The following is a 27,877-nucleotide window of genomic DNA, read 5'->3' on the forward strand; positions in this document are numbered from 1 at the left end:
TTGTCAAAGCACCGGAGCCTCCTCTCGCTCGCCTCCCCCCTCATCCCGCCGCAGCCGGAGCGACTTCAGGGTTGTCACCACCGCCGTCTGGGGCGCCTCGGCCTTGGCCTGGCTTGCGGGCTGCCGCTGGTTGGCGACGGGGGGACACGTGAGGGAGAAGAAAGAGGCGTGAGGTTAGGGCGGGTGGAAGGGAGAGGAGTGGAGAGGAGAAGCGGCGGCGGCGGCGGCGGCAGGAGTTCCCCCGACAGCTGGAGGCTGCGGTAGTCGGCGGTGTCGGCCGCAGTAAAGCAGCGGACGGCCGTTGTTGTTGGCGGCGGCGCGCGCTGTGCGCGGCGGCAGCGGCGGCTCCTCCTCCTCCTCCTCGCTTGGTTGCCTGGGCTCGAGAGCCAACCCCCCGCTTCCTCGGCTCGCTCCTCCTTATTGACAAATACACAAAGGGCCGCGCCGGGCTGGAGACGCGTCTGTGGAGCCGGCATGGGAGACAAGAAGAGCCCCACAAGGTGAGGAGCCAGGGAGGAGGGGAAGCGGGCGCCGACTCGCAACAGGCCGCTGCTGCTGCTGCTGAGGGGGAGAAGCGGCGGCGCTGTGAGGGGGGGCTGCCGTTGCCGTTCGCCGCCGCCGCTTCTCCCCCCTCCCCTCTGCTGCCAAAGCCTCCGGCGGCGTCCCCTCAGCGCAGCGAATGGCGGTGAGCGGGCGCTGGGGGCGGCGGCGAAGAGGTAGCTGGCAAGCGGCGGGGCGAAGCGAGGCCCCGAGCGAGTGGGAGGGAGGGAGGGAGGGAAGGGAGCGATGTCTTGTTTTGTGCCTTAAACCTCCTTCTCTCTCCTCCTCCTCTTCCTTCTCCTCCTCCGCCTTCTCGCCCCCCTCTTTTTGGGGGGTGTTTAGGCCGAAGCGGCAGCCGAAGCCGTCCTCCGACGAGGGCTATTGGGACTGCAGCGTGTGCACCTTCCGGAACAGCGCCGAGGCCTTCAAGTGCATGATGTGCGATGTGAGGAAGGGCACCTCCACCCGGTGAGTGAGCGGCCCAGAGAGGCCTGCGCTGGTGGCACCCGCATCCCCAAGGAGGGAGGGAGGGAGGGAGCGGGGCTGGCCGAGGAGAGGCGTCCGGGGGCCGCCGGCTGGGAAGAAGAGCAGAGCCCGGAGGCTGCTGCCGCCGCCGCCACCATCATAGCCACCAGGGCAGGCTTTTTATTATTTATTGGTCTCCCTCCTTTTTCTTCCTCAGGAGAGGGTGACAGGAGAGGGAGTGGATGCGCTGCAGGCACCAGCTCTCTCCTCCGTTCCGCTCTCCTCCTCCGTCTGCTTTCCTTCCCTCCTCTCCTCTCCCCGCCCTTGCCCAGTAAACATGGTCTCTTTCTCAACCCCCCCCCCCCAAAGGCTTAGAGATAATTTCTTTTCTGTGAACTTAAAGGCACACGTTCTCTCGCACCACCCTCAATGGTTCGATTTGCCAGTCATGCAGTCTGCAATGGGATAGAAAATAAGCTCCTTTCCCTCCTCAGCTTTTTTTTTTGCTTTGCTTTGCTTTGCTGTGCTCACACAAACAGTGCAGATGTCTGGAGTGTTTGCTGTTTGTTTTTAATCCTGCTCATGGTGATGTAGCATTCCCTATGTACATAAAAAAAACCTTAAACTGACTAAATGTGAATGCTGTCCTGTTGTGCAAAAATAAGTTGTCTTCTGTTGAAGGTAGGACAGAAATGGATAAGGGCTTGGATTTTCTTTTTGAGGCCTGCTTAAGTCCACTGTGTAGCCCTGTTAGCTCATTTAAAAGATGACTTTTGTAATTATTTTTCATGGTGGATTAGAATACTTCAAGAGGGGGGTGTCAACAAACAGTCTCTTGGTTGTCCGTGTCTGGTTCATACTTGCTGATATTTTGCTGAAGTGAGGGCCATTGTCATGTCTTGCCTTAATAGCAAAATGCCCTTCCTAATGTTGGGTGGGATATGTGTGAGGAGAAAGGAAGAATCCCTGGGAGGTACCTGCCAATGAGGAGTGTAGAATGGCAGCTGATTAGTTGCCAGTTACTGTTTTGGGGTTACCATGGTGGGGGAACACGCCTTTACTGGTAATTTTTGGGAGGCAGTGAGTGAGGCAGGAGCTGTTTCAGTCAGCACCTTGAAAGCATAGTTGCTATCTGCGCAGGAGCTCCTGGCATACAGGCTGTTGATGACTACAGGAGCCACAGTGTTGACTAAGAAGATAACTCTTGCTTTCACACTGGCCTTCCACTGGTTACATGTGAGATCTAGGAACTTAAAGCATACATATTTTCCACTTCTCATCCTCACCTCCCACATTCTGCCTTTACCTTCCAACAGATACTGATAAAGTTACACATTTTCCTGTGCTCTTCATCTTCCTCCAATGGTGGCAGATGCTCCACGTCAGAGGACCACCCCAGCAGCTGTTTCTGGGACTGGGCCACACATAGGCAGATGTCAGGTTTTTGTCTCCATACAACACTTATTTTCCTGGAGGAAAATAAAATCCATTTACATAGATTTAAGTGGATGTAAAAGGTTATAGTCAGAGATACTCCTGAGGGAAAAGGTAAATCCATTCCCCACCCATGGTGATTCCTGGACATTAATAATGAAGATTGGTCCTATCTGCACAACTGTGTCATGATTTCTCTTTTTCGGTCACACTAAATTGTGACAAACAGGAGATGGCTTATTTATGTAGAAATGTTTATTTTACTCACAGCAATATTGTTTGCCCACTTACAATTAATTATATACCCTTTTTAGGTTATTACATACCCCTTATAGGTTAGATGCATTCCATTGCTTGGAAAATTCTGTACAATCCAAAATAAGTCTTTTGTGCAGCAGCATTACAGGAAAAATGTGGAAGTATTGTACTTATGAGTCCAGTAAGTCACAGGTTTATTAAACCTCAGTGACTGAGATTTAATGCACTGAAGCATATGCATGAATGATTACATATTTACTAATTGAATATTTATATGCTGCTTTACTTTTACCCATGGTGGCTCACAGAGCAAATAAAACATAATTTTGAAGCAACAATACTTATAACCAATGTAAAACAATACACCTAGGCATAATAAGAGACAATATATCTTCTAAACCTTATGCAGGGCAGAGATAGAATAACACCTTCTGCTATCAACAGGGGGGACCTCAAGGCAATTGTGCTAAAAGCCCCCTCTTGGTAGCTGCTGTTATAGGTGAAGTGAAAGTATACAAGGTCTTGTCGCTTAAGTGTACGTGCAACATTGGCTGATATAGGGGAAGACAGTCTCTCTGGATCTTAGGCCCCAAAGATCTTTAGAGTTAAGCATCATCACCTTGAACTGAGCCAGGAATGTGCTAGCAGTGGTACAGTTCCTGCAGCACTGGCTGAATAGGCTCTCACCTTCCAATGTTCAGTAAGAGGCAGGTGGTGACATTCTACATCAGCTGCAAAATAGTCTACATTGTAGTCCCAATGTAGCATACATTACATGTAGTCAATCCTGGACATAACAAGAAAATGCATCAGCATAGCCAGGTCTCAGTTCTCCAAGAAGAGACTAGGCCTAGGAAGACGATAAAAATGGCTTCCTAGCTACTGCTATTACTGGTGTATCCAAAAATGAGGAGATAGGGATGTTTCAACTCCATCTATCACAGGCATACTAACCCCTTCCAAAGCCATCTTGCCCTCTTTAATACCATCCATTTGTCCTTAGCCTCCATACACTTATTTACGAGCATCTTCTGGATGTGTACATTGATTACACTCAACCCCAAAGCTCTAGATCAGGGGTGTCTGTTTCCTGGCACAGTCATTTTTTGTCTCTCCCAAGACCTGCTAATTTTGGCAATGACCAAAAAAAGGGGGGAAAGGGGGGGGGAAGAAAGATACAGCATTAGGGTAGACAGTGTGTTTTAAACCTCTCCACCCAACCTCTCATCAGTCATCAGATTGATCAGTTGATAAGCAGACAGGGGGTGATAACCCCTTCTGAACAGCTGGTCAGCATGGATCAACAGGCGGGTCTGCATCCTGTGTCTGTATTTGTGAGAGAGTGGGATGGCCACACCCATCACTGGCATGCAGTTGCCAGAGGGCTTCCTTGGGACAAAAGAGGTTAACCACCCCTGCCCAATTCCCATAATGCTGAACTGATACCCCCAGATTGAAAAAGTCATTGGAGAACCCTGCGTGTGTGTGAGAGAGGGGGGGGGGGGGGAGATACATGTCTGTGCAGGCTTGTAGTTCTGCATCTTGATCCTGTACAAATCACATGGAGTTTAATGGGTTTTAATTTCAAGTAAGAAGGCATAGGATTTCATCCACTAATCAAGGCTTACAGGATGCAGTTTTATAATAAAAGCTATGTCTTTGTTCATACATTGTTACGTATATTGAATATTTGTGCCAAAGTGTATCAAATTAATGAGTGGAGATTTAGCAAAAAAATTATTCGGGTTGATGTCTTCATAATAACCTTGCTAATACTGCTTATATTATATGCCTTCTCTTACTATTTTTTGTACCTTGTTTAGGCATAATTAGTATTCACTAATTTCAGTGGTTCTAGCCCAGTGTTGGCCAAACTTGGGTTTCCACCTGTTTTGGGACTACAATCCCCATCATCCATGACCACTGGCCCTGTTAGCTAGGGATGATGGGAGTTGTAGTCCAAAAACAGCTGGAGACTCAAGTTTGGCCAACACTGTTCTAGCCATACTTGGAGTAGAACAATGAAATCAATGGACTTAGCTCAGCCATGAGTAACTTAAGTCCACTCATTTCAGTGGGTCTAATCTGATTATGACTTAGTTGGATACCACATTATGAATTTTCAGTAAAACATCAGTTTGCCTCATCTTTCTAACCTGTATACTCTGTTGGCTTCCCTATGCTTAATGTTTTCCACCATTATCATAGCTGGCAGCTCACTGTGTAAAATAAATACATAAATAAAGCAGTTTTGGCATCAAGGACTATTTTTTTCTGGTTACTGGAAACCTGCCTGGTATTCTACAGTGCTTCCTCCTTGCCTTTGGTACTATTCAGCTGCATCACAAGTGGTTTTTCTTTTCCTCCCATTATGTCCTTGGATATATTAAAATATTTGAATAAGTGACAGATTTTGAAGAACTGCATTGCTGGATTAGATCAAGATTCATCTAGTTCAGCATGTTGTTTCCAACAGCAGCTAGGCAGATGCCTCTGAAAGCTTACAAGCAAGGTATTAAGTTACAATCATTTCTTTTAGTTTTGTCTCAAGTGTCTGATAAGCAGAGATATACTGCCACTGAATATGAATGTTCCATTTATTTATCATGGCTAATTAACAGACCAATTTTTCTGTTCCCTGTTAAGCTCTAGCTGAGTTCATGGCCATCACCTTAACTTGTAATAGTGAATTAAACATTAAATTATGCAAGGCATGAAAAATATTTTTGTAAACTACAGATACAGTATAGTAAGGTCATGCATATTTACTCTCAGATTGGTGGGCACAGAAGTATATCTCTTGCTGCAATGGCCTCAGTAGAAGAGGTAGAGGAAATGTGGTTTTGTGGGTGAAAAGAGTATGAGAGGTCAGGGATCTAGAAAGAGATAAAATGAGCATTGGCTGCCTCTAGCATTTACTTATACTGTATGGAAATGATTTGATACTTCCTTACACACCAAACTTTATCCAAGAAAGGCTGTTGGCATCAATCTGGCATTGAAACCTGAATGTTCTGGTTACACATTTGTTAAATAGTCCAAGTACAGAGATCATGAAGTCCCATTCACTTTCTTTTTCAGAAAGGAGGATTCAGTTGAAACTCCTCGTACTTCTAGTCATCTAGTTGGTAGGGGATGGTGGGACTCTGAAAAGTGGTGGGTGTGGTCTATTTTATACCTCACCTAGGTTTAGAGTATTTAACAAATATTATTTATTTATTTAATTTGTATATTGCTCTTCATCAGGAATTTTGTTTTCATCAGGAATAGGTGTCTGACTTTATCCTTCCCTAGATAGAGATGCAAAAAGCAACATCTTTAAATTATTGACAGATACCAATAATCATTTCCTTTTAAAACTCTAATTTAGCAGCATTAGAGTTGTGAGACTGATTCCAGTTGTGATAAACTATTATGTAGTCACCAGAGTCCTTAGAATATCAGAGATTTCAATTTGATACATACATTTTGATATAGATAGAATTTGATATCAACTCGTGATACCTAGAGTTTCAGTAAACTCATTAATTTGGAGGGAATTTGCTTAGTAATAATGGAAATGGTCAGATATACAGTATTGATAATTTTTGCATAACATGTTAAGGGGTAAATTCAGAAGCAAGCAAAACATTTAGAACTTGTGCTGCTATTTTATACAAAGAGACCGGTTTTTGTCCATGTCAGTCATGCAACTATATATAACAGTCTTCTCACATTCATACATAGGCAGCCATGCATTGCTCTAGGGTGAATCTGTATACAGATGTAATATCAGGTTTCTAGCAGCTATGTTGACACTTTTCTAAATTTGCACTTGAAAGACATTACATGCTATCCATTCAAATAAAATGAAATGCAAATAGATTTTGCAGGTCTGAAACCATATTTGGTGTTCAGATTTGAGAAGATCAGTATTCTGTAAAATGTATGGTGATAAAATGCCAGGTGATACAGTGAACAAATTCCCTTGCTATTGTGCTTTTGAGGATAAGTGCCTTCTGTGTGGAAGTGATAGCCTCAGATGGTTCCCAAAGGGCATTGCTTTGCATTGTAAAACCACTGCCAAATATTGCAGTAGGCTACATAGCAATCTGTTAAATGTTCAGTGGTGAGAAATGTTAGTAATTAAGTCCTCAGAAATTTGCAGTTTCAGTTTATTATGTATTTATTAATATATATGTGCTTACTGATTATGAGTGTTCATTTACTCTGTTCTAGATTATATGACAGATATGAATACTATGAAATTTACTGCATAATATTGTAAAATAAAGATTAATTGTGAAAGTCCCTGTATGCTTTCAAAAGTAAAAACATTTGTGCATGAAAATTCAATAATAATTATCAATGAAGAGAAATAAAGTAATTTCATGTTTTCACAAAATAAATCTAAGGTGCAGCAATAACAGTGGTAATCATGTTGGGGCCTTTTTAGATTTCACTGCTTGTTGTCTTTATAAAGCCATCTGTTGAGAACAGAGCACTGGACTTGATAAGACTATTGATACAAGCCAGCAGAGTTCTCCTCATGTTCTATGAAAACATGGGAGTTACGAAAAGTCTAATCAAGTGATTTTTAATTTTCATATAACATTTATGCCTTCATCAGCTGTACTTGCTCCAGAATGTTGACAGGATGTATATCTGGATGTGCATTCTATTGAAAGCAATGCAGTGCATCTAGTATTCGATGCTCATCTAATTTATGCCCATAGTTGAGAATCATTGAAGAAGATCTGCAGCCAGAAGCCATTTGGCTTGCACATCTCCTGTAGATTGGAACACTGGAATATATTTCGTTAACGCTATATTTCAGGCAATTCTATTTTGTTTGGTAGACTGTGAGATGTGATACATCTACAATAAAATACTCATTTTTGCAAGAAATTATTTCAGCTGGTGGTACTTTCCCTTTGTTTTAACATCGAAGCAATGCCTGCAACAAAACCAGGAATATTATGGTTTAGCATTATTTATACCCAATTTTAAAAAATAACACTGAAAATATTGGTGTATATTTTGACAGTTGCTTTAAGTTTTCTGTGCTTCCAAAGATATACATTACTGGCAGAAGAGTCAAGGCAGTTTAATTTATTCTGCTACTAAGCTCACAGTTTTAAACTGGGTGAAATTGAATGGTGCCCATCCACCAGTGGAACAGACACCATTGGCAAAATGAATTCTTCCCCCACCCGCAAAGCTCCACATGCACACATGTATGTGAGTGAAAGTCACACTTTAGATATTTGTGGTGGGCAGGAGGGGGGGGGAGGATGGATTTTAGAAGAATGGCTAATCTGTGGCACTCCAGATGCTGGACTGCCTACAGCCCCAGCCAATGTGACCAACTGACATAGTTGATGGGAGCTGCAGTCAAATAACATTTAGGACCACAGGTTAACTACCGCTAGTTTATAGATACCTGAGCAAAGGAGAATGAGCATTTTAAGAGTGTTGAAATTCCAATGCTTAACCACATACATTTTGCTTATCTGTCTCTTTTCCATTGGATGGTTTGCAAGTTGTTTCTCAAAACCAAAATAGCTAGATACTTGTTTTAAAATAGTAATTAAAAAACTGAACTTTCCAGGATACTGTTTTACACTAAATGGAAGATTCAGCATTGTGCCTTGAGCATGTATGTGTGTGCTTGCATACACAGAGACCCAAGTAAAATAGCATGAGGTAGCATGTGTCCATCATTTGGGCTTGCTTGCTTATCATGTCCAGGTGCAATAATCTTTAGATTTTAGAGCTTGAATTCTCTACACCAATTTGTAAGAAATACTTTAAAAGATAGTTTCTCACTGAAGAGGAAGTACAGCACTTGAATCTTATATGAAGGGATCATCAGGAGATTGAGGTTATTCTGCCTGTGCCATTTCTCAGTCTGACACAGAGGTGGGGAAAATAAAAGAATACAAGAAGGCAATAGTCCTATGCATCTGTACACCAAAAGTGTGTGCTTACAGTGCAAATAGGGATTCCAGGCTTCATAAGCTGAAATGTGTCCATAACAGGACCCAACAATGTCCTAGCTCAAATACAGATATAAACCTTTGGTCCTCCAGCTGTTACTGAACTATAACTTCTTTCAACCCCAGGAACCATGGCTAGTGACCAGGGTTGATGGAAGCTGTAGTTCAGCAACACCTGTCCTAGCTGCATCCATTCTTCACTCTGTAGTCAACAGGGATGTGAGAGATTTTACCTCCAAAGCGAAACACAAATTGATCACAGTGATTCTTATCATGTGGACCCCACCCTGTGGAACGCCCTCCCATCAGATGTCAAAGAGATAAACAACTACCTGACATTTAGAAGACATCTGAAGGCAGCCCTGTTCAGGGAAGTTTTTTATGTGTGACATTTTAATGTATTTTTAATCTTTCTTGGAAGCCGCCCAGAGTGGCTGGGGAAACCCAGCCTGATGGGCGGGATACAAATAATAAATTATTATTATTATTATTCTGCAGTCTTTGCCTCAAGATATACATTAATTAGCCTCTAATCATTCAAAATAGCTTTACTAGCCAACAACATACTGATGCATTGGAGAAATAAGGTGTCACCACACTTTGACAAGGCTCCATAATTTGGTAAAGAATGTTTGATGAAATTCTTTATACTTTCTTTATCAAGATAATATTTTTTTTCTGGCCAGGGTCTTTCAGATATCTTTAATGGGCCAAGCAATCCTATGAATGTGGCTTATGTCAGCATAACTTCCCATGTCCAGTCTATTATGCATATAAACCACAGACGTATTGACAGAAACTGGTGGATTATTTTTATGCTGTTACTTAGTTTTAGCATATTCTCTTCTAGGGATCAGTTGAAATAACAGTAGCTGTTATGGCTTGGTTGTAATACATGGTCAAAGATGAGGGCTGCTAGCCATGACTTTTATATCCATTAAAAACCAAGAAATAACTCCTTAAACGTGACTGCATTACATCTCCATTTTACAATAAGGCAAATCAGAATACAACTGCGAAGTTCCATGATACAGTAATGGCAACCTGCAGACTCATTTTTCATTTTCATGTATAGTTAATGTGTTCTATATCATTTTAAATATCATTTCAGAAAGTTTCATTATCTGGCAACAGTTTTTCAAAATGACATTTTACATGCGAGTAAAACAACAGCAGTGCCATGTACGACTCAAAATATTTCTTTCCCCCCTCCCTAAAGTTCAGTGAAAGACCTCTCCCAAGACAACAGAGAAAAGGTTAATGATACTTGATTGTATTGATAGTTTAGCTTTCTCATTGGTGTAATGACTATAAATTTTATGTTTCAAACAAAATCATACTAGCTAAGGCCAATAAAACTTAAATTGGTTGAGTGTGTTGGATTAGTCACACAGCACATACATTCTCCACCAACAATTGAAAAGGAAAAACTATGTTTTAACTTTTTTCTCCACTTTGATGTTCTTGGTATTAAGAAAATGTGATATTAACTGAAATGTGTTTTATGTATAACATTTTTTTTTTTGTGATTTAACACCACAATGGTGCAACTTACCTAGCATAAATGTGTTGACATGGGTGTCAACCTCTTTTTAGGACTGTCATCTTTTATTCTCTGAAATGGTAGTAATTATTAGGAGAGCATTCCTATGCAGAAGAAACTGGCCCAAAGCAAGCTGGTGTAAATTAAGCTGAAGTACAGTTACACCAGATCCAGACTTTGTTCAGCAACGGGGCTGCTGTTGTTGCTCTCCCTAGGTCTGTCACAGGGAAAACAAGCCTTTAAAATAGTGTTGTACACCAGTAGCCAGGGCATGTGGTTGAGCTGAGCGGGCTTGAGCCTCAGCTGAGTCAGAATGAGCAAGTTAAGCAAGTGTATGTTTGGATGAACTAATGTTGGCAGCTTAATGCCATTGGAGATCTGATACATCCAAAGTTGCTCATTACAGTGGTTCTTGACATAGGATTGCCCCCAAAGCAATGTAGAGCATCTTACAGAGTTTTACACAAAAAAGGTGCCTGCCCTCAAAAAGCTTACGGTCTGAAAGACAGATCTGGCAAGGGTGGAGTGAACATATGTTACTGCTTTTAGAAGAAAGATAATATAATTATGTGTCAATATATTGTTGCATGTCATCCCAATCTCTGAGCGGTGCAAGTTCCGGGGGGTTCCAGGCACTTACCCAGGGGTTGTGTTTCCTTCAGAATGAGGTACAGTGGAGACTGCAGTGTCTTTATGATATATGGTTAATTTACACATATATACAACCTGAGCCTACAATGGAGGAGTTCACAGCATTAAGACCCCAAGGGAGTCTTGCTACTTTCAAAGCTGCAGCCTGAGATTGAAGCAGAAATCAAGCATTGCGAGAAGCCAAACTACAGGGAACCAGGCAGAGGGCCTTCTTGGTAGTGGTACCCGCCCTGTGGAACGCCCTCCCACCAGATGTCAAAGAGAAAAACAACTACCAGACTTTTAGAAGACATCTGAAGGCAGCCCTGTTTAGGGAAGCTTTTAATGTTTGAGGCATTACTGTATTTTAATATTTTGTTGGAAGCCGCCCAGAGTGGCTGGGGAAGCCCAGCCAGATGGGTGGGGTATAAATAAATCATCATCATCATCATCATCATCATCATCTCTCTCTCTCCCTCTTTCTCTCTCTCGTTTCCCAGACTATTGCTTCTAGCTTCTATCTCACATAATTCAACTTTCCATTCTACCCTTTGTCTTTCTATCAGCAAGTTGGGGGAGAAGGGCCAACCCATTTATTGTCTGGCACGAAGCCACTTCCTTTGTTCCTTTAATGGCCCATTATTTCACCAGGAAGTTAGCCTCACTATCCAAGGAATTTGAATCCTAGGTTAGATTTTAACACTTGCTGGGCCCAGGAATTAGAAGGGTTTCAGCATGCAGCCTACCCCCTCCCCCCCAACTCACAACACTATGTAATAATCAGGGAATAATGTCCCTATGGGAAATGTGATTATGCAGAAATAAAGCGCAGAAGCAGTCACTGATGCGCTGGAGTCATCTGGCAAAGTTGTTGAGTTTGAGCCTGGTAAATTGAAAAGGCAATTAGTTAGCCAAGTGATGGAATATGATATTCATTAGTATGAAATCATCTTTTTAAATAGGAGGGCTTCTGTGGCATTTGTCTTCCCTGCAAATGACAGAGGTTAGGTTGAACAGAAACAAATAACAAGCCTAAGTTGCTGTGAGCATTTTGACTTTCCACATGGACTTGATGCTGACATGCAACTTATGAATGCCTAGTAAAGTGTGAGATGCACAGAGTCTTGCTTTGGAGGCATTTATTTGTAGATGGCTTGGCTATCAATGAATTTTCACATCTTACCTTGGTCATCTGAAAATTGAACACAGTTCATTTCCCAGAAAACATTTTTTTGACAGTTTCCAATAAGCACTACCATAAGTTTGACACTTCCCCATAAAATAATTGCTCTTTATGTATATTGATGCAAATGGGAAAATCCTGATTCCCACTTTTAGAGAAAACACCTAAGTTATAAATTCTTCAGGTTGTAAAATTGTTACATTGGTCACAGCTTTTGAAACACAATAAAAATAAAGCATTTAATTTGTGGCATACTTTTTGCTTATTTTTTTAGGGATGATCAAGGCAGTTAACAAAAAGTTTAATGTTAGTTGGAGCTCAGTAATATTAGCTAAAATACAAAATAGGTAAAAAAGTTTACCAATGTTACATTGGTCACTGCAGAATTACTCAACTTTAGGATTCTAATGCACTGTTAAATGTCAGTTTTTTTCTTTTAGTTAATCATTGGTGAAATTATTTTCTGGAATATTCAAATAACAAATATACATGGTATATTACATATGCTACAGATATTTTTATCTTACAGTTTTGATGTTAGATCTTTAATGCGGCTAAATTTTGGAAATATAAATGAAAGTCTTTTTTGTCTCACACTTCAGAAAGTCATTTCTTTTATTTGAAAGAAAAGTAAAATGGAGCTTGGGAGCTGTGAATAAGGAGCTAAAAACTAGTTTCTGGGTACCATTTAGAAGACAATAAAAGGATGTTTGATGCTGTATTTTCACACTGCTTGCTTTTAACACTAACAGGAGTTACTGCTCATGTAACTTGCTTTTGGCTGCAATCCAAAGAAAGGAAAGAGCTGTGTGTCTTGCCAGAGCCTTGTTTGCTGTTTTTGCTGCAGCAAGAGACAGCCAAAGTAACAAGTAGGTTTTAAACCTAAACTGGCAATTTAAGTTTAGGGTATAGGTTTAACTGTTTCTGCTATCTTGTGTATACTGTTTAGAGTTAAGATACCATTTGGTCAATTGTTTTATGTCCTCAATATAATCATTCTAGTTCAGACTCTGTATACACAAAACTAGAATGAAAGGAACTGTAACACCAGTCAGTAGATGCAGGATCCTGAGTTGGTTCTGTGTTCTGGCATTGCTCTATTGATTCTCATGTTGGCCAGGTGGTTTTAGCTGGCTTGTTAAAGAAGTCATAATCATGTATCAGTTTTCTTTCAGGACCATATGGTGAGTCACCATGTGATGAAACTAGTTATATCACAATCTGGATGACTGATAACCTGAGTCTACCTGCTGCCTTCCTTCTGGATAGGAGTTAAAACAGCACTAGCTAAACTGATGAACCACATTCTTAATCATACCAGTTTCATAGGCAGACCACACAAGCATTAAACCTGGGCGTAGCCAACCTTTTTGGATCAGTGGGCGCATCTTGAAGTTTGATAGAGTGCTGTGGGATGACAGTCACGAAAAAAGCTGCTGGGTGTTTGTGATAACACAAAATGGTTGATAAGGGGAGTGTGGCATAACACAAACTTAGAGAGAAAGATGGCCCAAACCATCTTATGCTTACCATGGGAAGTGAGCTATGTGTTACTGTTTCTGATTGTAGAGATAACACAATATTGTTATAAAATAACACAAACACACACACACTCACACTCTGATGGTGATGCTGCCTAATAGCAACAGCGAGTGTTCCTCAGAATCAGAGAAAATACAAAGGTGGCCACACCATGCTCACACTCACTTCACAGAAATTGCTTGAAAGGTCCTGACCGTCTTGCCCCATAACTTTCTTCCTAAGCAGGCTAGAGATCTACCTTTTAAAAAAAATCAGGGAGTCGGGGGCACCTGCTTAGGGACAACAATGAAAGCCTTTGGGGGCCGGTTTGGTGAACTGTGCCCTAGATTTTCCCAGGAATGAAAATTGAACTCTGATTTTAGGGTGCAATCAGACCTTACCACATGCAGGAAGTATCAGCTATCTTGCAAATAAATGAATAAGTATTGTTAGTAATGCAAAGAAAGGGAGCAGGGGGAGAGAAATTAACTACAAATACAAGGAAAGACTGGCCTAAAAGCAGAAACATCCGCACACACAATATACATCTGAAATTCCCACTTTAGGAAACTAAAGGCTAGGGTAACAAGGTAAAAAAATGGCATGCCTTCATCCCTGGAAATAGGGATAGGCATTATATAATAATATGAAGGGGTCATAGGCATGGTTCTAGTTGAAGGGTGTGCTTCTTGAGTTTCTAACCCACTTATATCATGTAAATTGGGAGGTTCCTGGGCTTTTTCCTCAGAAGGCAAGAAAATAGGACAGTGCTGCACTTTATAGCCCTCTTTCAGATGTGCTATTCTTTAGTATCCTTCTAGTGGCCCTGTGCTGAATTAGTCTCCTCTACAGGATCTCTGCTGATAGTCTCTTAGATTGTGTAATAGGATGGCATTAACTAGGTGTTGCTGTGTTTTTATGCCCCATAGGCATTACAGGCTACTAAACAACTCAGCTGCTGAATGCATATACAGAGGTACCTCGGGTTACATATGCTTCAGGTTACATATGCTTTAGGTTACAGACTCCGCTAACCCAGAAATAGTATCTCGGGTTAAGAACTTTGCTTCAGGATGAGAACAGAAATCGTGCTTCAGTGGCGCGGTGGCAGCAGGAGACCCATTAGCTAAAGTGGTGCTTCAGGTTAAGAACAGATTCAGGTTAAGAACGGGCCTCCGGAATAAATTAGGTACTTAACCCGAGATACCATTGTAGCCAGCTAGTATTCATTGTTTTGAAAAATAAAGAGTTAGTTACAGATTTCCAGAATATTGCAGTTAAAGTCTACATTATTTGTGTTATTCTGCAATGAGGCTTCCAGGAAGATACTCAAAATTTAAGACTTGAGGAATATAGAAAGGAAATTGCTCTACATTTTCAAAGTGTTCAGCAATAAAAAGTGGATTATGTTTTAGGACTTAGAAGATATCAGAACAAAGTTCTAAATAGAACTTGAGTTTTCTGTGCAAGTTGCCAAGAAATAATCCTGTGCACTAGCTTCCAAATTGGTTATTTTATTTTAACATCCTACAGCTGTATTCAGTTGTTACCTAACACTTACTCCAAGTAATTCAGATCACAAATACAAACCTCTTGCTAGCTCTTACTATGTTTTCTTTTCCTTAACTGTCTTTTGCTATTCTGTGTTTTCCTAGCAGCTTAGTCGTTTTTCTCATTCTTTTAATTTATGCTAAGAACAGCCGAAATGACTGTTAGCAATGAAACTGACCAGGCATATTCTGTGTGTGTATGTGTGTGTGTGTGTCTGTTAGTCTGTCCTAGGGCAATGTTCCCTGAGTGAGGCAGAGGAAGTAACTGAATCTCATTTCCACTGGTGTGCTTCCTATACATATCACCACTCTTGTTTTTGACCAAGGTCATGCTGCTGTACTTTTACAAGGTAATGGAGTACAAGATAGTGCCTCATTTTATAATGTGGGTTCATTTAGACAAACTTACTGAACATTAGAGTGAGAAATAAAACACATTATTAAAACTTTGCAAGCTGCAGCTCTTGCTAGTGATAACTGCAATAAACATGTAACAATGAGAATGTATCCTTAACTGCTTTTCTGGGAAATAGAGTAAATCAAGGACATAGCTTGTTTTTCAAGCTGTTTTAAAGTGGAGCTTTAAACAAGGGACACTCTGGGCCAGGGATCAAAGGTGACATGTATGTCATTTGCTTTTCAGCCAACTTCAAATCTGGTTATTCAGGTGCTTAAGCTCACTTTTACAATTACAAGAAAAATGTCTGTATATATAAATCTGATTAATAAAATGATTTTAAAAAGAAACTAAAATCCAGTGGTTGTGCATGCAAAGCCTGTCCTTCCAATTAGCAGTATTCTAGAATCTGTACTGGCAAGCACTGCTGAGCAGTAGTACAGAAAGCCGTATACATCCTGCTATAGTCGTTTAGTGCAGTAGGCATTGGCAATGAATGTGAACTGTAATCAGTTTGCACTGGTTGTCAGAAGCTTTTCAGCAGATGCAGTGTGGAAACACCAGCTCTGTTCAGCCTTCTCTTTTTCCCACCATAGGTGCCTGCAAATATCTGCTAGTAACCCAGACCATTTCTCCTCTGGTTGGTTTTCAGTGGTGGAAATCGCATAATACTTTCCATACATATTTCCACACATCTTCACAGCAGCTTGTGTAAGGTAGCTAATTTCAATAATAATGATTCTTGTAATCTTTAAATATGATTAAGTTTCCTTAAGACTAATGAAATGAACTTAGTCCCACATGTTTGGCTAAGAACTGACGTATAGCAATTTTTAGCATGCCAATAAAAATTTCAGAAAGTAGTCTGCATAGTGCCAAAAACAAATAAATAGATAAATGGCAAAGCGGCTTTCAGAAATTAGAACTGGCTTTTCCATAGAAATTGAAATAAAATGTTTTATCTTATGCTGTCAGTCAGCTGGTGGCAAGGTTTCAATCAGTTTAATAGAGAAGCAATTTTCAGCTATTTCACTTGTAGCTTGTAGACCCCTAAGTCTTCTGCAGAGGGTGGTGCACCTTCCAGGACAGAGCAGAAAGTGGTAAGGGGGATTCCTGAGAATTGCACCCTTCTCCATTCTGCTGGGGGACGCAGGTGGCGCTGTGGGTTAAAGCCTCAGCGCCTAGGGCTTGCCGATCGAAAGGTCGGCGGTTCGAATCCCTGCGGCGGGGTGCGCTCCCGCTGCTCGGTCCCAGCGCCTGCCAACCTAGCAGTTCGAAAGCACCTCCAGGTGCAAGTAGATAAATAGGGACCGCTTACCAGCGGGAAGGTAAACGGCGTTTCCGTGTGCGGCTCTGGCTCGCCAGAGCAGCGATGTCACGCTGGCCACGTGACCCGGAAGTGTCTTCGGACAGCGCTGGCCCCTGGCCTCTTGAGTGAGATGGGCGCACAACCCCAGAGTCTGTCAAGACTGGCCCGTACGGGCAGGGGTACCTTTACCTTTACCTTTACCATTCTGCTGATGAAATCCTTACCAACACCAAGGGATACAATCCATACAGTACTTGAGTAATTTTATGCTGGGATCCAATAGACAGTTACATATATTTAGCCCTGTTTAGATATGTGAGTTTAAGCCTTCAAACTACAGGTTTATAGCCTTATGTAAAACCATCTCTAAAGTCGTAAGTGGATTACAAAAAGAGAACATAAAGCAATAAAGCAGTATAATAAAAACAGATACAACATAAAAATCAGTATCATTAAAACTAAATTTGGAAAAAACTCAGTAATAACGGTCCAGTCTCATGGGTGAGGAAGTCTGATGTTTATTAATTACAGTCATATACATAATCAACTTTAATTAAATGTCAGTAGATACAAGGTGTAGTCTAGCAAGGAATACTTACAAGCCCTATGCTATTCACTTCAGTGGATCTTGCACAGGGATGACATGTGACCTGTTACCTCCATAATATTACCATTACTGTATTCGTTTATGCCTGGTGTATTTAATGAATTGACAATCTCTTTTGATCGCATATGAATTTTCTAGCCTCAGATTTTTTCCAAATAGTTATTATTGGAGCTTGCAGAAGAATAGTGGGTGATTGTGGTTCTTCATGCGAATTAATTTGAGGGTGGAAGGGCTTTTTAATTTTTTTTGCAAGGGTCACTTAGCAGTAACATCTTATGCTCTATTAATAGATTCAGTTTGTATTCCATTGTTTAGAAAATTAAACTTGTGTTCAATTTTCACTTTAAATTGATCTTAACCCTGTAAATCATTTCCCCAAAACCTTTTATATTGATGATTTACAATGAATTGAAAAAAATGTTTAAAATAACTTTTGTTAAAAAACCAGAAGCATTTTTAATAGGTATTACAGGAAAGAATATACCGAAGGAATACAATAATTTGTTCATGTATGCAACAACAGCCCCACGGATATTGTTAGCCCAACACTGGAAAGAAGAACAAGTCCCTGCTAAAGAAGATTGGCAACTTAAATTAATGGAATATGCCAAAATGGCTAAATTAACTAGAAGACTTAGAAATCAAGACAACAACAAATATAAAAAAGAATGGAAAATGTTTATTGCATATTTACAAAAGCATTGTAAGGAAGTTAATACAGTAGCAGGTTTTTTTTAAAAAAAAATACTTGTAATATTAAGGAGAATGTTTAAATTCAGAAATTATTAAAGATAAAGAAATTTTTGACATGTTTAAATTAAGATAATACAAAAGAACCAGGGGAGGGAGTGGGGGGAAGTTGAGGAATCTAAGTAATCCCAAAATTTGAATTTATTACGGTGTGAAAATGTTTTATTTCCCTTTTTTCTGTCTTTTATTATCTTCCTTTTTTGGTTTATTTTCTCTTTTTATATTTATGCGATGATAATGTTTAATTTTGAAAAATAATAAAAAATATTATATATTAAAATGGATCTTAACCCTAAGAATTGCTTTCCATGCCCCACATTAACACATCTGGAGTAAAACAGCAATTTTGCCAAAATTTTGCTTCTTTTGTTTTGAATAAGATTGGTAAAAAAGGTGTAATACAAATATTGTTCACAAGGTCTATTTTGCTATCATTCAGTTATTAATAATTTATTCCATCATCCTTTTAGATATTTAATAAAACATTTGAGCACATACAGTTTTTTATGATGCTATTTAGAATACATTACTATTGTACATTTGTGATAAGTATTCCTTTTATATATGCATATTGTTTGAAGTCTTTTAATTTGCTAGATGATGTTTTATTCTTTTCTTTCTCCTTTACAGGAAAGCCATAGGCCAATCTTAAAACATGCTGTGGCAATACATACATTATTTAGATAGGATGAACCTAAATTTTACACTGTTGTTGAGAAAAATTATATTTTGCTGGGATTGCAACAATGTTCCTCTGGTTTTCCAAGCAAACATGCTAGTTTGCTTGTTTAGGATTGGGGCAGTCTTCACTGCCTCAATGATGATTTTATTTTATTTTTTAAATTTGCCAATTGCCTTATCTTGTCCAGGGCATGAATGAATTTATCACTGTATGCCTAAAAGTGTGAACCTACAAATTAGAATACGCTTTACTTGTTTTGTTGGTTAGCGTTTGTCCACAGACAGCTTTCCGTGTCATGTGGCCAGCATGACTAAACCACTTCTGGCACAACAGAACACTGTGACAGAAACCAGAGTGTATGGAAACACCATTTACCTTCCTGCCACAGCAGTACCTATTTATCTTGCTTTCGAACTACTAGGTTGGCAGGAGCTGAGACAGAGCAACGGGAGCTCACTCCGTTGCGGGGATTCGAACCGCCGACCTTCCGATCGGCAAGCCCAAGAGGCTCAGTGGTTTAGACCACAGTGCCACCCGCGTTAAGTAAGCTTAAATGACTAGTTTCTAAGAAATACTTCGGCAAATTTTTGTAGTTTGCTTTTTTAATTCAGTGAAATTTTATGTAAAAAAATTGAATTTCCAAAAAATATGTAAGACGTATCATTTGAGTTGTCTTTTAAAATTAACCTGTGACAGGTTGTATTGAAATCAGTGGAAATGACAAACTAAAATCCTTAGTGTTGTATGAAAGGTGTTGTCAGCTGGCATTTAAGCTCTTACCAATGCATGCGATTTTCAGAAATTCTCTGCAGCCTTCTGTCTTCTCTTACTCTGCTCTGAAGGGTCTCCTAACTTTCTGGAACAGATTTAGAGAAGGTTAGGGCAGGCGGGGAGTGCAGTGGGAAGCGGCGTTGCTGAAAATGCTTTCCATCCTCATCCCTCCATGAAAACTTTACTGTCAGTTGAGCAACACCATTGGATGCAGACTACTGGTTTCAGTTCAGCTATTTTGAGTAGCACTCAGTTTATACAACCCTATAGTTTTATATTACTTATTTGTTTGTGAGCCGCCCAAAGAACACCTGTTATATGGTAGCTATATAATTGCAGTTAATAAATAAGTACAACTGATATGGATAAAATACCAGTCAATTTGAGCAGTTTAAAAGTTGTTAACAATTTTCAGATGATTGTTCCTAGGAGGTATGTATGTCATACATGGTTCCTTAGGAATTTTAAAATTAGTGTGTTAACAGCTTGCTGTACCTGAATGTTACTGAGTTGTCATTTCTGCAAATATTTTTACATATTGAAATAAAAATAATTTCCAGGTAAATCTAATAGTAGTAGACACAGTAGTAGACACCACCATAGAAGTGGGTGGAGAAGTCTAAGATCTTTCTGCCCAGCAGGCATGCAGACTATCCCCTATCTAGTCATCAGTCAGCCATTTGATGGAAAACCCATCCTTATCTTATCTGCATGGATCAGCTGTAGAAGGGGGCTGTGTGTGCATGTATCCCTGTGTGTGCATGAGATTGTGAAGTTGCCATATCCACTTTAGCGCACAGAGGTTTTACCAAAAAAGCCTTAGAATTTCGCAACTGGATACCCTTCAATAGAAATCTTAAGGTCACTGATGGGATAATATTTTCTTTTTAGGAATTTTCCTGGGACTTGGGGAAGGGCCATAGCTCAGTGGATAGAATACATGCTTCAAATGCAAAGGATCCCCGATTCAATCCCTGGGTTTTTTTGTTTTTTGTTTGGATAGGGCTGGAAATAGCTCATGCCTGAAACCTCTAGAGAGCTGTATCCTGCCTTGAAAATGCAGAGCTAAATCATGGTCTGACTGATACAACACACCTTCCTTTCTTCCTATGTGCATTATATTTTAGTCTAGTTAGACTAAAAATACTTTTGTCGTACACACTTTTGTGTCAGTGGAAGTTGTTGGGGAGGAGAGGCTTCACTGTTTCAAGAACTTCAAAGTGTATTTAGTTGTTCTTTAGAAAATGAAGCCTACATTCACAAATCTAAATAGGGTTCTGTGTGGAATGGGTGTATTGTTAACTGTGATCAATTTACAAAAAAAATACTTTCGTGCAGAAATGTACTGCATTTACTGATGCCAGGGAGTTTAATTTCTCTCATCCATTTACACATAGGAAACCTCGGCCTGTCTCTCAACTGGTTGCACAACAGGTTACGCAGCAATTTGTGCCCCCTACACAATCAAAGAAAGAGAAAAAAGACAAAGTAGAAAAAGAAAAAAGTGAAAAGGAAACGACTAGCAAAAAGAACAGTCACAAGAAAACAAGGTAAACTTTGGTACTTTTTCTGTTACTTAGAGAACAAAATGAGATAATCTCTGCAAAATTCTTAGAAAAGGGTAAAGAGTCGCACAATGATCCCTACCCACATAGTTGCAATGTTTACGTACTCCGCTGTTAGATTGAATCAAACCACAGGAAAGTGTGTATCTTCAGAAAGGGCCTAATATATACCTGTATCTATGTTCATATGTTGCTGAGCACATCGTTCATGTATCTATATTTTTTAAAATGGCACCTGAGATCTTCAGATGAAGACCAGGATATAAATTTAATAAATAATAATAATAATTATATACCCTGATTTCTAGAAAAATCTGGTACCAGCATTTTTACCTCCTCTCAAAATTCTGGTTATGAAAGTCTGTCTTTTAATAGTGAGAAGCATTTCAGCAAAGTGGAAAGTAGGACACAAAGGGAACAAATTTCGGAGATTTCACCTTTTATACATTTTAATTGGCCTCAGATTGAGAAAAGGAAATTTGCAGTCAGTCAATAAAATGTCTGAAAATTGGATAAACTATATGCACACTGCACTTGTGCACTTTAGAAAGGTTCAGATGGTGGAATGAATTTCCACTGGCAGCAGAAACCTTATATTTTTACAGAATCTAAACTATATTTATTAGTATATGCTAATACAGTCAGATGCTTGTTATATATGTAATATAACTAGGGTTAGTTGTCTTATAATATAAGGCAGCTTTGCCAGTTGATTAAATATGGTTGAACAATTACTCCCAACTATGAAACCACGCCACCCCCATGAGTTGGGGTGTAAATTTCTGCTGCCCACATTATCTTCAATAAAAGTAACCATTATGATAGACACCATTACTATTTAATTAGAATTTGAAATTAGCCCATCTTATCACTCCTTCTCTGTCTACCTAAGGCCACCAAGAGAGGTCATATGAAGGGAATGAAACTCCATCCAGATGAGACATTGATCTGAGAATAGGTGTGCAGCTTGTTGGGAACAGGATTGCACTCCTCCAATTGCTGTAGCTTGAATTGCAGATTGTGATAGTAGAGAGGAGCATTCTTTTCCAGCTAGACATAATGTACTGGCTTTAAAATTTCCTACATAATGAGGATTTTGCCACTATGGTGCTGCCATAACTCATTTGAAGCACAGTAATGCACTCTATGTAAGCTGACTTTGATGAGTTCCACGGAACCTCCGCTGGTCCAGAATGGAGCTTGCCAAAGGGAGCATACAGCACCTATATGAAGTGTGGGTGTTGGTCCTTTAAATCCATAGAGGATTTTGGGGGACCCTCTGGAATAGACTTTGGGGGAATACGGGAAGAGGAAAGGGAAGTCTCACTGAGCAAGTGGAATGCCACTTGTTCAGTGTTGGATACAATCCAAGGTCTCTGAGAACTGGGTTGGGAAAAAACCATCTATTATCTTGGAGAACTGCTGTCAGATTAAGTTTAAAAAATGTCATCCCATAGCGGACCAATGATACGATTTAGAATATGACAGCTTCTTACATATGTTTGGGCTTCAAATATAACCTTAACATAAGAGATTCAGGTGATTTCTGAATTACCTCCTTGATTATTTATATTACTCTAGGCCCAGGTTGAAAAATGTGGATCGAAGTAGCGCCCAACACTTGGAAGTTACTGTTGGTGATCTGACAGTCATTATTACAGACTTTAAGGAAAAAACAAAGTCACCACCTGCTTCCAGTGCAGCTTCTGCAGATCAGCACAGCCAGAGCGGTTCTAGTTCTGACAATACAGAGAGAGGAATGTCCAGGTCGTCTTCACCGAGAGGAGAAGCCTCATCACTGAATGGAGAATCTCATTAAAGTTTATTTACTCCAGTTTCTTTAGTCTTTCCTCTCCAAACTTGCAAATGTACACAACTTCTGCCAACAGTTACCACATTTTCATGACTTGTTATCCACAGTGCACGATTTGTATGTTTACTCAAATATGATTTATGCAGTTTTATACAAAACAAGTGCAGCAGTGAAATTAAATTTCATTGCAATCTACAAAACCTTTTCAGATGACTTTTTAATCTTCATATACAAAGGTGCCATGAAAATGTGGTTTGAATGTTCTTGATGCAGTGTTACTGGTAAGTCCATTTTCACCTTTAGTTTAGTGAATTCTAACACAACTCTTGGATTCTATACTATTGGCATGTACTGAATTGAATTTTTTAATAACATAGTTCAAGCTGCCTAAATATGTATTATTTGAGAATTGTGAAACATAGTTATATGTATGCAAGTCAAAGATCAACTTAATCAACTATTGCTGCAAAAGACTTTTCGTAATGATTATCTTTAAAACACCTGCTGGTACTTGGTGTGGTTGAATAGGAAAAATGTTATTAAATAAAAAAAAAACATTTGTATGAATTTTTGCCAATGTCTGACACATTTTACTAGATTACTGTTACTGAATTATGTTGCTGGCTTCTCCAATATTTTCCTCACACATTTAGAACATTTATTGTAATGTTTACAAGGGAAAAATAAGTAAATCTGTTACAAGCATTAATTGTTTAGCTTTATAACTCAAGTATAGTACTACCTTGTCCTTATACACTGGTATTCTATGTTATTGAACAGAAATTTGTTCTCAAATTATTAGGCATTTTCTGTTTTGTTTTCTTTTTAAATCTAGATTTTAATATCTAACTGCTGTTGATACATCCAAAACGTGATAATGTTCTCATTTGGCTTATTCTTTCCTTCTCCCAGACTTGCTCAGTGTTATAGTGATATATCAGTTCAGCTAGAGGCTGGGATCCAAAGAGGCTTTTACATTGCAATCCTGTACATGTCTACTCAGAAGTAAATCTCAATGAGTTCAGTGAGACTTACTTCCAGATAGTGCATATAAGATTGCAGCCTTAAGTTTATAGAAGAGTTTTAATGCAGGCTTGCAGTTTCCATTTTCTTCTCCGGCCATAGCTCATGCACTGCAACGGATCCCTTTCCCAAAGTTCTCTGGAGCCTTGGGAGTGGGTGGTGCAGGGGACTGTAGATGAAAGGTGGTAAGCCTTGGAAGCCATTCTGTGTATGTGTGTGAATACTCCCTGTGCAGCCTTTTGGATCCAAGCCAGTGATATTAAATGTTGCACCAGAGTGAATAAATAAGCAAGTAGTGTGTATATATAACATTTGTTCCTATATCAGCCTTTTGCTTTGAAAAACAAAAATCCTTTATTAAATATTATAGAGCAAATCATAGGAAAAATGCAGTTCTTTGTTTTTGACATAGTTGTGAACATTTATGCATTTAGCAATATATAGATACAGAACAAGATTTACAGTCCCAGTTGGTATTATGTAAACTTTCCAATAAAATATTTTTATGAGTATAGGTTTTGCCATTTTGTTTACAATCAGTTAAATGTTTTGGTGCACAAATTAATTAATCTTGCATTAGAACTGTAGAATGGGAGGGGACATGGTTTGTAATTCTAAGGGTGTTTTTATTCATGACTTTGCCCATCAAATGGACATCCACTGATGACAATGTACATTTTTATTCTTTCCCACTTCTATGGCGTACTAACTATTTGGAAGTGATGCGTTATAAATTGACAGTGGGATCCTGTGCATGTCAACTTAGACATGTCCCACTGAATTCAATGGGACTTACTCCCAGGTAAGTATTTATAGGATTAAAACCCATGAGCACAATCTTGAGCATTTATACTTATCTGAGACTGTAGTCCTAAACACACTTATTAAGGAGTAAGGACCATTATATTGAGTGGAATTTACTTAGTGGAGTAAACATACTTAGAATTGCACTTTACAAAGGTGAAGGTGTTTTAGCATCAGTTGTGAAAACATCCTAGGTTGTACCTCTCCAAACATGTTGTGCTCAGGGCTCTGCATCTGCAAAAGCTTAATAGACTGATTCAACAGCAAAAACTCCCACCCCATATATTGCTTTACTTTGGGGCTTACAGCAGTAAGTGTCCTGGAAGAACAAAGTTACAAGAGGATGTCTGGCATATTTTAAGATGTAATCCTGTGCACACTTAGCTGGGAGTAAGCCCATTTCAGCTCAGTGGAAGTTACTTCTGAGAAGATATACAAAGGATTAGGTTGTTAGCGTTTTTATTATTGTTGGATCAGATTTCGTACAAAATCCATTGGAGTATTGTTACAGGGGAAACCATCATTAATTGAAAATATTTATTTTGTGAACCAATGTGAAAAATTAGATGGGATCTTTGGTAGTAAATCTAACCCCAAAATATTAAATACGTATGCTTAATATCATTTCAGCTAGAACAATGGAATTTTGTAGCCCCTGACAATTGTGATGTTTGCTGGTTTCTTGTAGTATTGTATTTTATTTCTGTTTTTAACTGCAGTACTTCTACAGGCACAATGGTACTATCTATTTTGTACAATGTTAGTTGTGAAATATAGTTAGTTGCATAAAATGAAAGTCTGATGTGATATCTAAAACTTGCATAACTCATTTCTTGGTGTTGCTGTCTTAAAATCTAATTTTAATAACAGGGTGTTGTTGTTTTCAAATGGACTACTGCTGACATAGACTGTTGGTTAAAATACTGTGCTATGAAATAGGCATTCTCTGCTTGGGTTTTAATGGCTTTAAAGTACAGGTAAAAAATATTGGTGTGTTTTTTATGTGGGAGCAATGTAAACAATTCATTTCCTCCTAAATATTGGCAAAGGTTTTTTTTTTTTATACAGTCGTACCTTGGTTTTCAAACGCCCTGGAACTTGAACGTTTTGGCTCCCAAACCTGGAAGTGATTGTTCCAGTTAGCGAACGTTCTTCTGAAACCCAAATGTCCAATGGGGCTTCCGCAGCTTCTGACTGGCTGTAGGAGCTTCCTGCAGTCAATCAGAAGCTGCGATTTGGTTTTTGAATGTTTTGGAAGTCGAATGGAATCCATCCAAGGAACGACTGTATAAATAAATAAATTGTGTTAGATAATGTTCATGGTAAAAGGTAAAATAAGTAGTATGATAGCTACTTAAGTGTTTGAAAATTTTTTAGTTAAAACAAAATATACCGTATTTTTTGCCCTATAGGACACACTTCCCCCCCTCCAAAAATGAAGGGGAAATGTGCGTGCGTCCTATGGGGCGAATGCAGGCTTTCGCTGAAGCCTGGAGAGCGAGAGTGTGCACGACCCCTCTTGCACCCCGGGCTTCGGGCAGATATCCGCAAGCCTGGAGAGCCTGGCGGGAGTTCCCAAGGCTTGCGGATAGCAGCCTGTTCTGGGGGCTGGGGAAGCTTGGGCTTCCCCAGCCCCACGCTTGGGGGAGAAATAAAAAACCTAGGTGCGCCCTATGGGCCGGTGCGCCCTATAGTAATAGTGAAACAGTAATTGGCATATTCACTATAGTAATAGTGAAACAGCAATTGGCATATTCAGTTATTAAGATTACATTTTCTAAAGGCACACAGATGTAGGAAGCTGCCTTAGTCTTGCTAGCTCAACAATTGTCAACAATGGCTAGCAGTGGCTCCCCAGGGTTTCAGGTATATCAGCCCTACCTGGAGTTGCTGGGGATTGAGCCTACGGCCTTTTGATGTAATCATATCCTCTATCGTAGGTATTCCATAATTTCAGAAATTTCCTTTTCCACCCCACTCCTTAATCATGAATCTTACCTGAGCAACTTCATGGGTGTTACGACATTTGAAAGTGACTGTAAACACATTATTTCCTCAGGGCGCCTTCTATTAGAGCCAATTAGTATTTGTATAACACATTTGCTTAACTCATGCTGTGGGATATCATCCAGTTGTCAACCTTAAAAGACAAATTATGATGAAATAGAAGCAGTAATGAGATTTTAATTCAAGTTTTAAGCAAGAAGAGAAAAATACTCTTAAAAAAGGCATTTCATAGCCAACATTAATAAAATGTGAGTAATGCCATAATTCTTAAAAATAAGTACATTTAAGAGACCTTTGTTGTATTGTTTTATCCTTTTTACAGGCTGTGGCGCTAATGTTGGCATGGATGTTTTAAAGAAGCACAAGAGTTAAAATAATAAAAAATCAGGTGGAACCCGCTATTACTCTGAGAAATTTGGAGGAGTGTGGTTCAGTAACATGCTGATTGGATATACTGATGCATACGAAATACTGTTACCAACCAAGTTGAAATGTTACAGAATGCATTCTAAATAAACCTCCATTAATTGCATGGTTAAGGTGTCACTTTTAAGCAGTTTGCAAGCAGGTATTACAAAACGGGGGGGGGGGGGGGAATCCAGCATCCAGTGGCTGCTGTTTGAAGAGGCAGGAGGCAGCAGTTACGAGTTATAGGAATCTGCAGCCACACCAGGTGCTGTGATTTTCCATCTGTTTGACTTCACCCCTGGAGGCACACTGCATTGTCTCCTGAGACAGAAGGATGCCAACACCACCAATATAAGCCAAATACTCCACCCATCAATTGGAAACAACATGCAAGGTTCATTAATTCCATAGTTGTTTAGTGAAGTATATATATGCTCATTTTAACTTCTTGTGTTTTTCACTGTTGAAAGTTTGGTAACCAAGAGAATGATAGTTGGCCACTGGACAATATATCTGAAAAATTCTGCTTATACAAGACGAAGGGAATATGTGTGTTCATTTAGGTGAGGGGGGCATTATTTCACTATAGAAAGATTGTCCTTCTCTGGAAAGCTTGGAATATTAATTATCAATAGATCA

General features: G+C 39.6%; 1 protein-coding gene and 1 long non-coding RNA gene across 2 annotated transcripts; one reads left to right on the forward strand and one right to left on the reverse strand.

Annotated features, from left to right (window-relative positions):
• On the forward strand, positions 1-24,531 carry YAF2 (YY1 associated factor 2). Its single transcript, XM_083699540.1, has 4 exons — positions 1-500; positions 883-1,008; positions 21,016-21,168; positions 22,765-24,531. Exons 1-4 carry the CDS (start codon positions 475-477, stop codon positions 23,000-23,002), a joined length of 543 nt encoding a protein of 180 aa, XP_083555666.1. The 5' UTR covers positions 1-474; the 3' UTR covers positions 23,003-24,531.
• On the reverse strand, positions 16,226-19,094 carry LOC310825702. Its single transcript, XR_014555461.1, has 3 exons — positions 17,443-19,094; positions 17,004-17,412; positions 16,226-16,626 (listed from the first exon to the last, which is right to left on the reverse strand). It is a non-coding gene; the product is annotated as an uncharacterized lncRNA (long non-coding RNA).
• Positions 24,532-27,877: the final 3,346 nt, after the last annotated feature.

This window comes from Podarcis gaigeae (genome assembly GCF_964106915.1).
Source record: "Podarcis gaigeae genome assembly, chromosome: 10".
Classification (NCBI taxonomy): Eukaryota; Metazoa; Chordata; class Lepidosauria; order Squamata; family Lacertidae; genus Podarcis; species Podarcis gaigeae.